At 46.5% G+C, this 16,475-nt stretch overlaps 2 protein-coding genes and 1 long non-coding RNA gene across 3 annotated transcripts in view; 2 read left to right on the plus strand and 1 right to left on the minus strand.

The window, feature by feature from the left end:
• LOC138762429 (zinc finger protein 420-like) overlaps positions 1–16,475 on the plus strand; it is a 95,480-nt gene that overhangs the window by 45,465 nt on the left and 33,540 nt on the right. The window lies entirely within an intron of this gene.
• Positions 9,383–16,475, minus strand: part of LOC138761533 (zinc finger protein 229-like) — a 78,786-nt gene continuing 71,693 nt past the window's right edge. The window contains exons 5-6 of the mRNA XM_069933824.1: positions 10,726–12,539; positions 9,383–9,468 (exon numbers count right to left, since the gene is read on the minus strand). Coding sequence (XP_069789925.1) covers positions 9,458–9,468; positions 10,726–12,349 — 1,635 coding nt within the window. The 5' untranslated portion in view covers positions 12,350–12,539 and the 3' untranslated portion in view covers positions 9,383–9,457. The remainder of the gene's footprint in view (positions 9,469–10,725; positions 12,540–16,475) is intronic.
• LOC138761564 (uncharacterized) lies at positions 13,154–14,954 on the plus strand. The gene is made up of 3 exons (XR_011356369.1): positions 13,154–13,327; positions 13,962–14,085; positions 14,601–14,954. It is a non-coding gene; the product is annotated as an uncharacterized lncRNA (long non-coding RNA).

Below are 16,475 nucleotides of genomic sequence, written 5' to 3' on the forward strand. Positions count from 1 at the left end.
AATAGGCTTTAGCTATTTCTAGGAAATGTGTTGCTATTGGAATTCTGATACAGATTTGGGAATGGAAAGAGATCTTGTATTCCTCTTGAAAATAAAAAAACATAGTTTACGTGATAAACATCATTTCTTTCTGAAAACATGGAGCCCATATTTACAATCTGCTGGTTTGAAGATTTAAACTCTCAATAATTCGTCCTGATGGTGATTCTTGGTTCCACGGCAGTTGATTTAAATTTGTGTATGTATTTTTGATAATCTCCTCTTCTGTTCTTTTTAGGGGGTAGATGGGAGGGGGGAAGTGGTGGGGAGGGACAGGGAGTGGGATTGTATAAACCACATGTATTGTTTTATATATATATAAATATATATATAAACATTTTAAAACTTGTAGTTTAAAACATAAATTAAAAAAAGAGAACACAAGCAGGACCAGTATCCTGATGTCAAATGTCAGCCCAGTAAAAATGGGGCACTCTGGGAACACCCTGGTGTAGGCCTGTCGGCCTGACCCCGCCTCACCATGGGATAGCATGGCTGTGAGGCAACATTTTGGGTTGAGACCCTCAACCAGGGTATCAGAATTCTCCACCTTCACCTCCTCCACACTATTCAACAAAGGATGGGGGCCATGGGGCAAGGTCGAGGGCCCTACTAAAGTTCAGCCTAGAACCTGGGTGGTAGTTAATCCGCTACTGATAGAAACCAATGGAAACGTCGTTAATTCCCACCAGTACTGAGCTGGGGATCGGGATGATCCCGTGAGAGGAAATTTTTGCATTTTTTTATTATTATTATCACACAGCGACTCCAGTTAAAGACCCCACCTCCTACCCACACTCTCTCTGACAGTGATCCACTCTGTACAGCCAGAGCACAAACTATGTATGGGAGAACAGTTACCAGCACCACTTCACTCAACTGTGCTGTGGATTCTCGGGAGTTGCTTGTGGTTTCCCAGCACAGACACTGATGAACTCTCCCAGGCCGGTGCTGCTCTCAGCCTTTATTCCCAACCTCATCTCTTAAACAACTTTCATGTAAAACAGAAGACCAACACAGTTCACCAAAGACCTTCAGAACTAAAATCTGACCCCATTCCTGGAGTTGAGGCTTGTCACTGGTCCCCATGACACACCACTCATGACACAATTGCCAGCAGAGAAGACCCACGTCAGCCCATTCCCTGTTGCCCAATGGACATGTTACATTCTGCGCTGTGAGCGCTTCTATTTTCTGTGATATTGGGAAGGGTCCTGGCTGTCACATGACAGAACTGACCACTACCTGGTAGGAAGACACACCACCATATACTGCTTCTTTAACAGTATCATAATTTGCCACTTGCTCTGCTAGAGTTTGCAATTTGTGCTTTGCCCTTCAATGCACTTTGGAGCATTAGAGGCCACTTTTCTTTCAGCCATCTTGAACTCTCAGCAACCTTTTCAAAAAGCTGAAAATATGTATCTATCTCTCATCAAAAGGAGGAACTAAATTTACTGCTCTACTAGCCAAAAACCTCTCCCCAGGAGGTACAGCCTCAATTCTCTTACCTCCCTACATTTCAATTTTTAACTTCTCTAATTGATACAATTTGTCCCTTTCAATCTTTTCCGTCATATTTTCTTTGTCTTTTCAGCTACATCTAACTCATATTTCCTGCGTTTTGCAGTTTCATCAGCCTCATATTTCCTCTGTTTTTCAGCCTCTTCTCTTTGCCTTTCAGTTTGTTCTGCCTCATATTGTTGTCTCTGTAACTCAAAATTATGTACCTCTTTTTCCTCTTCCACCCTCAGTTTCTCCAATTCCAACTCACCAGATCCATCCTCTGGAAAATTTTCGAAGTTTTCCTCAACAAATTTTCTCTCAACTATATATTTCACTATAATCCTCTGTATTTGTACTTTCCTTGTCCAATGTTTAACTTCAGTCAGTTTTAATGCCTTAGAAATGACCATCAGTTCCTCTTTTCTCTTGCTCTTCAGTTCTGCAGATGATGGTTGTGACAAAAAATTATCAACATCCATTGCTGCTGTTTTTCCACACACAAGCTTTAAATTAGCTTGAAAAAAAAACAATTAACTAATAAATCACAAAAACTCCAACTTTCAATTTGAGAGGCCGAGCCCCCATAAAATGTTATGAGCCCAGTGGACCCCAAAACCCAGCAGCAATAGATATTCACCAAGACAAATTATTAGTTAAACAAAAGTTGTTTTTAATAATCTTTTAACATGAAAACAGAATCACACTTTAACTTATCACTATTAACTAACCTAACAACCCCCTTCTAAATCTAAGTGCACGTGAATGTAATGTGTGTGTAATTACAGAAAGGTTCTTTGATTCAGAGTCCAATCTCACTTCTCATTCTTCCAAGTTCACTGGTTGCAGGCAATTCTTATACTGTGGACATAATTTAACATTTATAAAGTTCACCAAGCTTTGGTGCTTGAAAGGTAAATGGTTATCTCTCTGGAAGATTCTTGTCAGTTTTGAGAGAGATTTGTTGTTCACTGGACACCCACAGTTGATTCCTTGTAACCAGCCACTTCAGTGTCTTGCCGAAGAATCTTCCCCCATCAGGGTTTTCCAGATGATAACTTCTTTCTTTCAGGTCACCAGAGTTCCTTTTTGATACAAAAATTAGACAGCCAGTCCTCTCCTCTTGCATGAACAACAAGGGCTTTGACCAGGCCATCTTCCAAATGGAGTTTTCCGCAAGCTTGCCAGTTTGTCCTGTTCCAGTTCCAGCTACTGTTGTCAACTGTATCACTGTAGAACTGATCTCTCCCTCCCTCTCTCACTTACTTAAACACACAAAGCCTGTTTGACTCTCTCTGCTTGCAAAACTACATGACCCTCCTAGAACAGCAGATTCCCCTCCAGACTGTCTGCAGCTTTGACAAGCTCTTTCATCTGTTGTCTTTTTGTAAACAACAATTCATTACTGAATTACTGGCACTCTCCAAAGGTTTTTCAAAGGCTCTGAGGCCCTTGACATGTCTAGTATTAACAGAGCTCCAGTATTAAATAAGATCTGTTTTAAAGTGTTTGTATGTGAGCTACACTAAAACCTTGCCCCAATTTATCTCCCCAAAACATATCTGTTCTGTCACAGGCTGTCTGTGTGCGCGCAATGCACGTGGGTGTGCATGCGCCTGTGTATGTATGGATGTGCACATGTGCATGCATGTGCAGGTGTTGCCATTTTCCCAGCTTTACCTTCTGTTAATAAAATCCTTTCCCAAATTCTGTGTTTTACAGTGTTTGTGTGTGATTTGCTCTAACAAACCTCCCCAATTTATCTCCCAAACACCTCTATATACTCTATCACAATTGGTCTATTTACATTTGTTGTTTCCAGTTCTTTGTTTGTTGACATGTTTTACTGTGTGCAGTTTACGTTTTGCACAGCTAATTCATAGCCACAGCCGCAGTGAAAAGGGACCTCAGGGTTGTGGTGGTCGTTGACTGGGTAGGAGGAACAGGAGAGAGGTGGGCATGTGAGATGGGCTCATTGGGAGCCAGCTGGGGGAAATGGTTTTATAACACAATGAAGGGTTAAAGTGTTGATTGGTGGGAGTGAGAAACGGAGATAAGAGGCAGGGAAATAAAAGGAGCAGCCAGCGTGTGAATGGCTTGGGGTAGGACTGGAGCCTTGACATGAGAGGCGAGGCTAGGCTTAGGAGAGAGACTGGAGACAAGGCCTAGGAGAGGAGAGGCTTTGAAAAGTGGTGGCTGAGGAAGAGCTTGCTCCCAGTGAGGCAAGGCTGGTAAATTTCTTTAAAAGATTTAATTCACTTAGGAGTGGGTAATGGAGGCAGTGGTTAGGGCAGTCCAGTGCTCCGGTTGTAGGATGTAGGAAGTCAGAGACAGCACATCTGTTCCTAATGACACCTGCAAAACAAACTGAGTTAGGGAGCTGGAGCTGGATGAACTTTGAATCTTAAGGGAGGAAAAGGTATTGATAGCCAGGAGTTTCAGGGAGGTAGTCACCCCTTAAGGTCAGGAGACAGGTAGCTGGGTGACCATCAGGAGAGGGAAGGGGAAGAAGCAGAAAGAGTAGAGCACCCCTGTGGCTGTTCCCCTCAACAAGTTCACTGGTTTAGATGCTGCTGGGGGGGGGGGGGGGGGGGGGGGGAGGGAAACGATCTACCAAGGACATCAAGGTAGATGCCAGCCCCTGCCCCCCAACCCCTGATTCAGAAGGGAGGGAGAAGTGGAGAGCTATGCTAATTGGGGACTGATTGGTTAAGAGAGCAGATAGGCGGTTCTGTGAGTACGATCAAGGCTCCTGGATGCTATGTTGCCTCCCAGATGCCAGGGTTCTGAAGGGGGAGGGCAAGGGGCCGGATGTTGTCCAATGACATGAATGAGGTCCTGAAGAGGGAAGATAGGGAGTTAGGAAAGACACTTAAAAAGGACCTCAAGGGTGGTGATCTCGCAATCACTGCCTGTGCCATTTGCCAGAGAGGGTAGGAACGAGGCGTTGTTGCAGCTGAGTGTGTGGCTGAAGAGTTGGTGCTGTGGGCAAGGGTTCAGATTTCTGGACCATTGGGATCTCTTCTGGGAAAGGTCTGACCTATACAAAAAGGATGGGATGCACCTGAACTGGAGGGGGAAACCAACATTTTGGTGGACAGGTTTGCTAGAGCCGTTTCGTTTGGCCGGGTGAGGGGGGAATCAGAATGTGAGGGCAGAGATTAGGGTAGAAGGTCAAAAGCATGAAGCTATGTGCTCGGAGTTGGTGAGGAAGGACAGGTAGAGACAAAACATAAAAGCAGTCAGTTAGAGGGGTTGAAATGTGTATTTCAATGCTAGGAGTTTTAGGAATAAAGGGAATGAAAGGAGCATTGATCAGTATGTGAATGTACGATGTTGTGGCCATTACTGAAACATGGCTGAAGGGCAGGATTGGCTGATGCAGATATGGGGTTTAGGTGTTAGAATAGGATAAATGGTAGAAAAGGTGAGTGGGAGGGAAAGTAGCATTTCTGGTCAGAAATAGTATCATGGTGATAGAAAGGGAGGAGGCTGAAGAGGGGGTGTCCACTGAGTTGGTGTGGGAGGAAGGGAGCTGTCACTGCACTGGGAGTGGTCTGTAGACCCCCAAATGGCCCTCGGCATATTGGGGAGCAGATAAACAGGCAGATTTTGGAATGGTGCAGGAAATACAGGGTGATTTCAACTTGCCTAATATTGACTGGACCCTGCTGACTGCAAGAGGGGCCGAATTTCAGGTGTACATAAAGGATCCTGACACAGTCTGTGGACCAGCCGACTAGAGGAGAGGCCAGACTGGATTTGGTTCAGGTGGTGTACCTATCGGTGGGGAGTACTTTGGTGAGATTGACCACAAATTAGCTTCAACAGTTATGGAAAAGGATAAAAAGTCAAATTGGGGAAGTGCTTATCTGAGGAAGGGCTAATTATGAAGGGATGAGGCAGGAACTGGCAAGAATAAATTGGAATATGTTAAAGGGTGAAAGCACAGAAGTCATGTGGAGGAAGTTAAGGGGCCACTTGTTCAGGGTTCAAGACAGGTTTGTCCCACTGGGACAAGAAAAAGATGGTCAGGAAAAGGGAATCGTGGCTGATGAAGCAAGTCAGGCAAGAAGTCAAGAGGAAGGAAGCAGACAACAGATATAGGAAGCAAGAAAGGCTCATGGAAAGTATATGGTAGCCAGGAAGGAGCTTATAAAAGGACTTGGGAGAGCTTGAAGGAGGCAACGAGAGGGCCTTGGACGTATAGGACTAAGGAGAACCCCAAGGTGTTCTATTCGTATGTGAAGAACAGGATGACAAGAATGAAGGAGGGGGCACTAAAGGATAAAGGAGGCAACATGCGCCTGGAGGCGGAGGAAGTTGGGGAGGTCCCAAATGAACACTTTGCATCAGTATTCACGGTGGGTGAAATGGAACAGACCTGTGTGCTGGACAACGTGGGATTAGGGAAGTGGAAACTAGAATTGGAATTTATTGCCATGCACAAGTCATGAAATTCAGTGTTTTTCAGAAGGATCATAGTTGTACTTCCATTTTGTAGCATTTCACGACGTCACTATAAGCAAATAATAATAGCGTGCGGGAAGTGAGACACTGTCGTTGGTTCAGAAAATTATTGGTTATTCAGGGATCTGATGGCAGCGGGGAAGTGCTGGATCTTCTTAAGATTGATAAGTCCCCGGGACCGGACACAATTTACCCCAGGCTGCTGTGGGGAGTGAGAAGAGATAGCTGGGGCAGTAGCTGTGGCCTTTGAATCCACTTTGGCCGCAGAGGAGGTGCCAGAGGATTGGAGAACTGTAAATGAAATCCCTGGTTTAAAAAAGGTACTGTGAAGAATCTTAAGAATTATTGATGGTGAGTCTACATCTGTGGTGGGCAAAGTGATAGAGAGGATTCTTAAGGATATGATCGATGAGCATTTTGAGAAATATAGTCTAATCAAGGAGTCAGAATGTCTCTGTGAAAGGAAGGTCTTGCCTCGCAAGTCTAGTTGAGTATTTGAGGAGGTAACAAAAGAAATTGATGAGTGTAGGGTGGCAGCTGTGGTCAACATGGATTTTAACAAGGCATTTGACAAGGTTCCCCATGAGAGACTCATCGAGACAGTCATAAGGCACTGGATCAGTGGACCTTTCGCTGTGTAGGAAGAAAGCAGATAGTAGTAGTGGAAAGAAGTATCTGCCTGGAGGTCAGTGACTAGTGGAGGGGCTCTTTGTGACCTGACCTGGATGAAGAGGCGGAATGATGTGTCAGTAAGTTTGTGGATGACAGAAAGGTTGGAGTTGTGGATGGAGCTGAAGGATGTCGAAGGTTACAAGAAGTTATAGACAGGATGCAGAGTTGGCCAGAAAATGGCAGATGGATTACAATCCAGATAGGTGTAAGGTGATGGACAAACCAGAAGGCTGAGGACACAGTTAATGGATGGTTACTTAAGAGTGTGAATGAACAGAGGGATCTTGGGGTTCAAATCTATACATCCTTCAAGGTCACTGCACAGGTTGATGGGATAGATAAGAAGGCCTATGGGATGCTGGGCTTCATTAATGGGGTATGGAGTTCAGGAGTAGAGAGATCCTGTTGCAACTTTACAAATTTCCGGTAAGATCACAAAGTATTGAGTTCAGTTCTGGTCACCTCATTATCAGAAGGATGTGGAAGCTTTGGAGAGGATGCAAAGGAGATTTACCAGGATGTTTCCTGGATTGGGAAACCAGTCTTATGAAACAAGGTTAGCAGAGCTGGGACTTTTCACTGTGGAGTGTAGAAGGATGAGAGGAGACTTGATAAAGGTCCACAAGATTATGAGAGGCATAGATAGGGTACACAGCCAGCACCTGTTTCCCAGGGCAGGCTCAGCAAACACCAGAGAACATCTGTACAAAGTGAAGGGAGAAACATTTAGGGAAGACATCAAGGGTATTTAAATTTTTTTACCGAGTTGTGGGTACCTGGAATGTCTTGCCGGGTATGGTGGTGGAGGCCATTTAAGAGACCCTTAGACACATGGATGAAAGGAAACTAAAGGGTTATGGGTTAAGGAGGGTTTAGTACTTTTTTTAAAGAAAGGAATATATCACAAAAAAAGGAACTGAGGTAGGCCATTCAGCCCATCAAGTCTTCTCCGCAAATCCATCCTGAGCTAAACTGTTCTCACATCTAGTTCCAGGATTCAGCCTTTCCCCGTATCCCTTGATAACCTGACTAATTAGATACCTGTCAAACTCCTCCTTAAACTCCCCCAAAGATCTGGGTTCCACAGCTGCACATGACAACAACTTCCACAAATCCACCAACCTTTGGCTTAAGAAAATTCTCCTCCTCTCTTTTTTAAACAGGTAGCTTCTCATTCTAACACTGTGCCCTTTTGTCCTGGATACACCTACCAAAGGAACTATCTTATTGACATCTATGGGTCAGCACAACATTGAGGGTCAAAGGGCCTGTTCTGTGCTGTATTGTTCTATGTCATGTATGACCTCTGACAATAAATCTGAAACTGTGTGCAAAATGCAGGGTTACAAAAGGATCCACTGATTCAGCAACATAATTTGGGGGTTTGTTCAGGAGGGTGATGAAGGAGGGTAATGGGGGGATGACTGTCTGTCCTTGGGTCTGGTGGTGCATGAGGTCACACTTCTTCTGAAGAGAGGAAGGGTGGGGTGGGAAATATTTAATTAGAAATATTTCCCCAGACCCAAGCACCACAGAACCTCTCCAGGCCTTCGTACAGTCACTGTCCCCTAGCCCATAGAAACACAAACAGCCTCCCCTTCAAAAAAGCCAGTCACCTCCCAATACTGGACCTTTCCCAAGTCCAAAACCTGTTTCAACAACCAGGCATTGTCCCCAAACACCCCCATTTCACACTTCCCCACACACACACACCTTGCATGATAACGGTGAGCGTTTATTATCAGACACAGAATGAACCAAAATTCCTATGTGATTTCAACACATGCTGCCCAATTAGATCCAAATGAACCGGTCCGTTTTGGAGAGGGAGAGGAACCCAGATCACCCGGGAAAAGGCCCTTACAAACAGTGCCAGATTCATTCCAGTTCTTTGTCTCTACAAGGGCTGCATTAACAGAGAGGCCCACAATGTTTTGGGACAGTGTTCCCAAAACTGACTCCCAGTGTAAAACCACGGTCCTCGGAACATTTATCCTGACTCCTTTGCTGCTGTGATCTGTTCCTCTTCATAAAGCTCACAATCTTTGTTTTCTTCCACTCCCTCTCGGGTCTCCCTTGTCCTTCTGTAACATGCTGATCAGGGAAGTGAGCACTGTTACATTCCACCATCCCCTTGCCAGGGCTCCTCATATGGCCTCTCTCTACATTTATATCCATGTCTCATCCCCCATGTGTCCGCCTGTTCCACCTGCCTGTCCGGATGGTTGACACCTGGGCAGGACTGGGATCAATGTTCCGGAGGGGATTGTGTGCCAGTGCTGTGGGGGAGGGTTAGGCGACTATGGCAGGGGAGTGGCCTTATCTGCAGGATGACAGAAGTAAAATAGAGATGGAAGCAAAAGGTAGAAAGGGGGAAAGTCAAAGTGGAGGACAGAAAAAATCCATGCAGTAGACAAAAAAAGGTCACATTGGAACGTCACTGAAAGTCACTGAGTGTGAGGGCACTTTATCTGAATGCCCAGAGCATTGGGAACACGGTGAACAAACATCCCTGCTTTCTCTTGTCAGAGAGAAACCTTCCCATCATTTCTTAGCTTCTTCCCTCCCACCTGTATCCACCTACGACCACTGACCAGTGACCCTGTGTGCTCCTCCTGCCCCTCCCTCCTTTCTGTTCAAATGGCTGCCTGTTCATCCTCCTTCCTGATGAAGGGCCCCAAGTCCCAATGTAGACCGCCTTTCACTTCCGGTGTCTGCTGGGTGTCCTGCCAAGTTTCTCCAGCACCAATTTGCATTGCACCTTCTATCCTGTTCAGGAACTCCCTACCGAGAGAACATCAGTATCAACCTCCAGTTTCTGTTACGTACACCCCCCCCCCCCCACCGTTTCCTCTCCTTCAGTTCCCCACCCACTTCCTTCTCCCATCAGAGAGCTGCCCTTCTGAGCCCTCTCCCCATCACTTCTCAGTTTCTCTCTTCTCCCCCACCCCACCCCAATATCCACCTGGAAGACCCTGCTTCCCAATTTCCCCATACTTTTCTATTTGGACTTCTGTCTCATTTTCGGCACCCCTGGGGATGGGCTCGGGGATGAAATCTCGATGCCCTATAACTTGCAGTGTGACCTTCTGAGTTTCTGCAGCACGACTCCTGCATTAAATCCCAGCATCTGTGCAAAATCCAGAGGTTGCAGCATCCACTTTCAAACTGAAGCAACTGCAAACACCAAAGAGAACTTGCACAGTGAAGCCTTGACCAGCAGTTAATGACACTGACGTCTCCTGGCTGGATTATGATCGCGTCACAAAAGCCACCGGTCACCTCAGCAGTCATGCACAAAATGCTGGAGCAACTCAGCAGGTCAGGCAGCATCCACGGAAGGCAATAGACAGCAGAAACCCTGAACCTTGCAGGGAGACAGGGCTGAAGCGCAATAATAGTGGGGAGATGGGGAGAAGCTCAGGCTACAAGGCAAACCCCCATCAACACAACAATCCTTGAACCTGTGGCATCTGAAACATCGACCCTTCACCCCACGTGTCTGTACTGAACAAGATGCCCAAGTTAAATTAAACTTCTGCCCACACGTGTTCCACCTCCCCCCCATATCCATGGGTCTGTCAAGGACCAACTCCACCCTGTAGCCAGTTCCTGGTTCTCGCCACTCTCTGGGTAAAATATTTACCCTGATCATCTCCCGTAACCTTCCCACTTCCACCTTCACCTTATAGAAGCAACCATTAACGTATGAAGCTTAACCCAGAGGGAGAAAATGCTGGCTGTCTATCCTGAACACTTCCTTCCCTGCCTGTGATATCCCCACAGACTGGATAGCTGAGAGAGCACCTCGCCACACAGGGGAGGTGAACAAAGACTCCCTTGTCTATATTTTCTGCTGTCCTGACAAGAGGACAATGAGAATCCCCGCTGGTGTAAACTCAGGCTGGAGGCTGAGGGAACCCTTTCCTGCGTAGGGAGGAGGTGAATGGTTTCTATCCTCTGTGAAGCTGCTTGTGTGAACTCAGCCGGAGAGCTGAGAGAACCCCTTCCCGCACACGGAGCAGGTGAATGGTTTCTAACCTCTGTGAACCCGCTGGTGTGAACTCAGGCCTGAGAGCTGAGAGAACCCCTTCCCGCACAGGGAGCAGGTGAATGGTTTCTCCCCAGTGTGAACCCGCTGATGTATTTGCAGGCTCGAAGAGTGAGAGAACCCCTTCCCGCACAGGGAACAGATGAACGGTTTCTCCCCGGTGTGAACCCGCTGGTGTATTTGCAGACCAGAGGGCTGAGAGAACCCTTTCCCGCACAAGGAGCATGTGAACGGTCTCTCCCCAGTGTGAAGCCGCTGATGCATTTGCAGGCTGGAGGAGTGAGAGAACCCCTTCCCGCACAGGGAGCAGGTGAATGGTTTCTCCCCAGTGTGAACTCTCTGGTGTGTCTGCAGGTTGGAGGAGTGAGAGAAGCCCTTCCCGCACAGGGAGCAGATGAATGGTTTCTCCCCGGTGTGAAGCCGCTGATGCATTCGCAGGCTGGAGGAGTGAGAGAACCCCTTTTCGCACAGGGAGCAGATGTATGGTTTCTCCCCAGTGTGAACTGTCTGGTGTGCCCGCAGGCTGGAGGAGTGAGAGAACCCCTTTCCACACAGAGAGCAAGTGAATGGTCTCTCCCCGGTGTGAACCCGCTGATGTTTTTGCAGGTTGGAGGGCTGAGAGAACCCCTTCTTGCACAGGGTGCAGGTGAATGGTCTCTCCTCAGTGTGAAGCCGCTGGTGTATTTGCAGGCTGGAGGAGTGAGAGAACCCCTTACTGCACAGGGAGCAGGTGAATGGTCTCTCCCCAGTGTGAACGCGCTGGTGTATTTGCAGGTTGGAGGAGTGAGAGAACCCCTTCCCACACAGGGAGCAGATGAATGGTTTCTCCCCAGTGTGAACTCTCTGGTGTGCGCGCAGGCTGGAGGGCTGAGAGAATCCCTTCTCACACAGGGAGCAGATGAATGGTTTCTCCCCAGTGTGAACCCGCTGGTGTTTTTGCAGGCTGGAGAGATGAGAAAATCCCTTCCTGCACAGGGAGCAGGTGAATGGTTTCTCCCCGGTGTGAACCCGCTGGTGTGCATGCAGGTTGGAGGACTGAGAGAACCCCTTCCCACACAGGGAACAGATGAAGGGTTTCTCTCCAGTGTGAGACCGCTGGTGTGCCCGCAGGCCTGAGAGCTGATTGAATCCCTTCCCACACAGTGAGCAGTCGAATGGTTTCTCTCCGGTGTGAACCCGCTGGTGTATTTCAAGTTTGGAGGGCTTAGAAAACCCTTTCCCACACATGCAGCATTTAAAGGCTCTCTCCCCAGAGTGAATGTTCTGGTGATGCAGGAGGCTAGAGGACTGGGTGAACCCCTTCCCACACACGTGGCAGGTAAATGGACTCTCCCCAGAGGGAACACACCTGTGCTCCTCCAGCTCCTTGGAGGTTTGAAAGCTTTTCCCACAGTGAGAGCAGGAGAATGGGCTCCCCATAGTGTGGACACACTGGTGCTGCAGCAGGACATCAGAGCTGGTGAATCCCTCCCCACACTCCGAACAGCGGAACGGTTTCTCCCCAGGGTGAGCGCAGTGATGTGTTTCCAGCAAGTCCAATGGAAGTTCCTCTTCACTGCAATCCTCACTCTGGAGTGTTTTATCTGCCGTATCACTGGTCACCTGATCATCCATGTTGGCCAATCGTCTGGAGTCTAGTACAAGGACTCAACAGGTGTGGAGCATCTGTGTGGTGATTACTGTGCTCCGTATGCAATGATAAAGCTGGGAGATACTATGGAGCGGAGGAATCCAGTTGGAGAGTCAAACCAAAACGTGGCGTTTTCTGATGCTTCCTGCCTGCAAACGCACTGCTTTCTTCACCCTGTGAAGAGAAGATGGTGGAGTGAGAGGGATCAAGGCATTCTCTGCAGCAAGTGTTCTAGGATGACACACTCCGGAACTACGGCCAGCAACGTGTCCTGAACTGTGAGGAGGATCAGTACGGACAAGTAGACACATGGTATCAGAGCCAAAAATTCCATCCCCCAATCAATTCTCCCCATTTCTCTCTCCTGTCCTGCCATCTATAGTCAATGATCACCATTTGTCTGAGGGTCTGTACTCTTCTCCCTGCCTTTTCTTCCCTTCTCCCCAGCCTGTTAATCCAGGAACCTGTATCTGGACGAAGGGCTCAAGCCTGAAACATTCGTTATATACCTTTATCTCCTATGGATGCTGAGAAACCTGCGGACTTCATCACGTACATAGATGGGGACCCCTGAGAAGTCCTTGGGCATTTCACCCACGCACCAGTTGCCAGGATTGCAATTAGTTCCCCCATCCCCTGGCAAGTGGGTTGGAGAATGATCCGACCCCATCCCCGCGCCGGGCCAAGCGTTTGTCTCCTCAGGAGACCGAGATCCCGATGGGTCACATGAATTTGAGGCATTAAAGCCGATAAAGTTGACAAACTCATAATGGGTGCATGACGCAACAAAAGGCTCGACATCACTGGGGACCACACATGGACCCATGGCTTGCACTTTGACCTAGAAATGTGGGATGAGTCTAAAGAGAAGACAAGTTCTGCCAGCCGGAGAAGGGTAACAGTGGAGGGGGGACTGTTACCATCTGTTGTCAAAAGAGAAACGATGGGCTTTGAGTCCTTGGGTATGGAAGTGCATAGTGATTGGATATCCATGGTAAAGATGAGGCAGTCGAGTTCAGGGAACTGGAAGTTGTTGAAGAGATGGAGGATGAGTGAAGAGCCGTGGATGGAGGTGGGGAGGGACTGGACCAGTGGGGACAAAAATGGAGTCGAGGTCAGTAGAGACCAATTAAGTGAGGCAGGGGGATGGGGACACAATGGGTCTGCCGGGACCATTGGGTTTGTGGATCTTGGGTAGGAGGTATGGGGTTGTGTCACAATGAGGCTGGAGGTCGTGCCAGGGAGGTGACTGGAAGTGATGAGTTCCGAGATGGTGCGTGACACGGTAGTTTGAGGAATTTTGGTGGGGTCCTGTTGGAGGGGTAACAGGAGGTGTCTGAGACTTGTCATCCAGCTGCGCCACACAACGGCTGCGCCAGACGACGACTGCAAGCTTGATGATTAGTGTAGAGAGCCTGGAGCGGCACTTCACTGTGGTGAAGTTGCGTTGTTTGATATCTCAGCAGCAGGTGAGGATAAAACGGTCCAGAGCAGGCAGAAAACCAGAACCAAGTTGAACTGAAAAGAGGAATTTTAGACAGAAGCATAATACCTTTGTAAATGTGTTTTACTTATATGTTGATACGATGTTTATAGGTTTTGAATCTATTCCCCATTCTAACCAACTCAACGGGAGGGATCCCCTCTAGACCCAAGCCCTACCCCAGATAGGAAGTGAGAGAATGAATTTTGAGACAGAACTGATCACAGACAAGTGAAGGTAAGGATATAAACATGTGGAGGGCAGCAGGATACAACATGACATCTTTTATTAGATGGGATCTCCAGTTATATATCCAGACCAAAGCAGGGAGAAAATTGCTGTAAAACTCTTTCTGTATACAATGAGATTTTGTTTTGACACAAGGCATATCTGTGGCTGACGATTAATTGGAAGGGATCCTGTTAATTGGGATATGTGGTTCCCTCAACACATGTACAGAAGATACACCAATTCCCTGATTAGCCATTTTGTAACCAGGTTCAGGACAAAGAGAGTTATCACTAAGATGGAGCAGATTTTCATGATTCAATGGTACGAGAAAGGCATCCAAAGAGCTGGGTTGCCGACTCTTCTCAGAATTCAGACAGCCCCATGACAAGACATTAGAATATCCCCTTATGAGATGTTATTTGGACTCCCACATTTGGGGCGGGTAGAAGGAATACCTACGGTTGAAAGTAATGATGTGTTTTTAAGGAACTATTTACTGGCAGTCTCTCGTTCTCTTGCAGATTTAAAAGCTAAGGGTCTGCTGGCACAGAGCCCTCCTCTGGATTTCCTTATCCACTTTGTGAATGCTGGTGACTGGGTCCTGATCAAATCATGGAAAGAGGAAAAGCTTCAGCCCCGGTGGAACGGACCATATCTGGTACTGTTGACCACAGAAACAGCGGTCCAAAAGAAGGAAAAGGGGTGGACACACGCTTCAAGAATAAAGGGACCACCAGCTGCAGAGGGATAGAAAGAGGAATAAAAAGGGGCAGAAAAGAAAACTACAATAATGAAACTTTTACGCTTACTATCTCAATTTGTACTTATACATATCATAATTTTGCATGTTGAAACTAAAAATTCTTGGAGACAAATATCAAAAAGGAGGTGTATGGGGTGATTGGACATGGGGAGGTTGGGGGCCATGGTTAATGCACCTTGCAATATATGGTTTAATGATTATAGTGGGTTTATTTATTTATTGGATTGGCCATCCTACCAGATTAATCTACTTAGCTACTGGAGCTTAGCAGATGGTATTAAAAAACCCCATGGCAGATGAACAATGACAAATTTAACTTATGTTACAACAATTTGAGGAAACAAAAAGTGAACAATAATGCAGTTTAATCAAAAATACATGGCAAAGAGAAAAGGAAGAAATTGTGAAGTATGGTTGAAGATGATTAAACTCGCACTAAACTCTCACCATTCTGTGAAAAGGGATGGAATGCAAAGAATGTAGATGAGAGCTATTAGGCCTCTTCTTATCAGGAGCCCCAAGGATGCAAGGATCTGATTCAGGCTGGTACAGTGACCCAAGGTAGTCAGTCTATAGCTAATTCTGTGCTTGGTTAATAGAGACATGAATATTAACTTAGACGGCCCTAAGGAGGGAATGAACTAATTAACATAACATGCAATGTATGAAGAGGGAAGAACTGAGTGATACCTGTATTGATGGAAGGAAAAAGGAGAATGTTGTAATGTATTGGGATTCGGATTTGAAGGTGGGGTGATGTTGAGCGCAGGACTGTAGAAAAGAGTGATGATTCTGAACCTCCAGTGTGTCTACAGACCAGGGACATCCAACTCTGCAGACTCGAAATAAAAGCTGAACCTGTTCTCCAAGACTGTCTCCAGAGTAGTGATTGTGAACACTTTATATTTCACAACTGGCTAATGAAACAGCTAAGAGGCTCCAAACAGCTTGGAAGGTGGTGCAGTAGAGAGTCGCCATTCATACAGTGACAATCCAAAACCAAATGCACCCTGATTATTCTGGCTGGTCTTGGGGAGACCTGTAGGTCAAGGTTACTATACGAACAGCCCTGATAACATGATTAAATGGGTGAACTACATGCAAAAAGAGAGACTCATGAGAAATTGATACAAAATGCCTGAGCATCACACCTATCCCTTTGTACAATGATTTGCTACTGGATGGATCCAGTGGCTGGAGAAAAAAAGTTTATGCTCCTATTTCCGCTTGTGGATTTGCTGTTTCTATACTATCCAAGTATGGTCCACAGTCCTTTTAGTAGTTATCGTGAAATGATAAAAGGAAGGAATGAAATAATAATGTATAAAACCCTTTGAATATTAAAACTTTAGAAGCTTGTTGGAATTCAGTGTCTCGGGAAGAGGTAAAAGGTTAAAAGCAGCATTGTTTCAGTGTCTTTCACAGACTGGTACTGACTTCCACAACCTTGGGGTGCCTTAGGAGAGAGTCAAAGCAGAAAGTGCAGTATAGACGACTTTCCTTACTTATTCTAATATATCCTAATTTCCAAGTACCATCTTTCAAAGCATACCCCAATTTAGATCTCTTTAATCCAACAAATCAAACTGTGGCTGACACTTTATGTAGTTTTAATTCGTTGATAGAACTACTC

The sequence above is a fragment of the Narcine bancroftii genome, chromosome 4, assembly GCF_036971445.1.
Source record: "Narcine bancroftii isolate sNarBan1 chromosome 4, sNarBan1.hap1, whole genome shotgun sequence".
In the NCBI taxonomy this organism is placed as follows: domain Eukaryota; kingdom Metazoa; phylum Chordata; class Chondrichthyes; order Torpediniformes; family Narcinidae; genus Narcine; species Narcine bancroftii.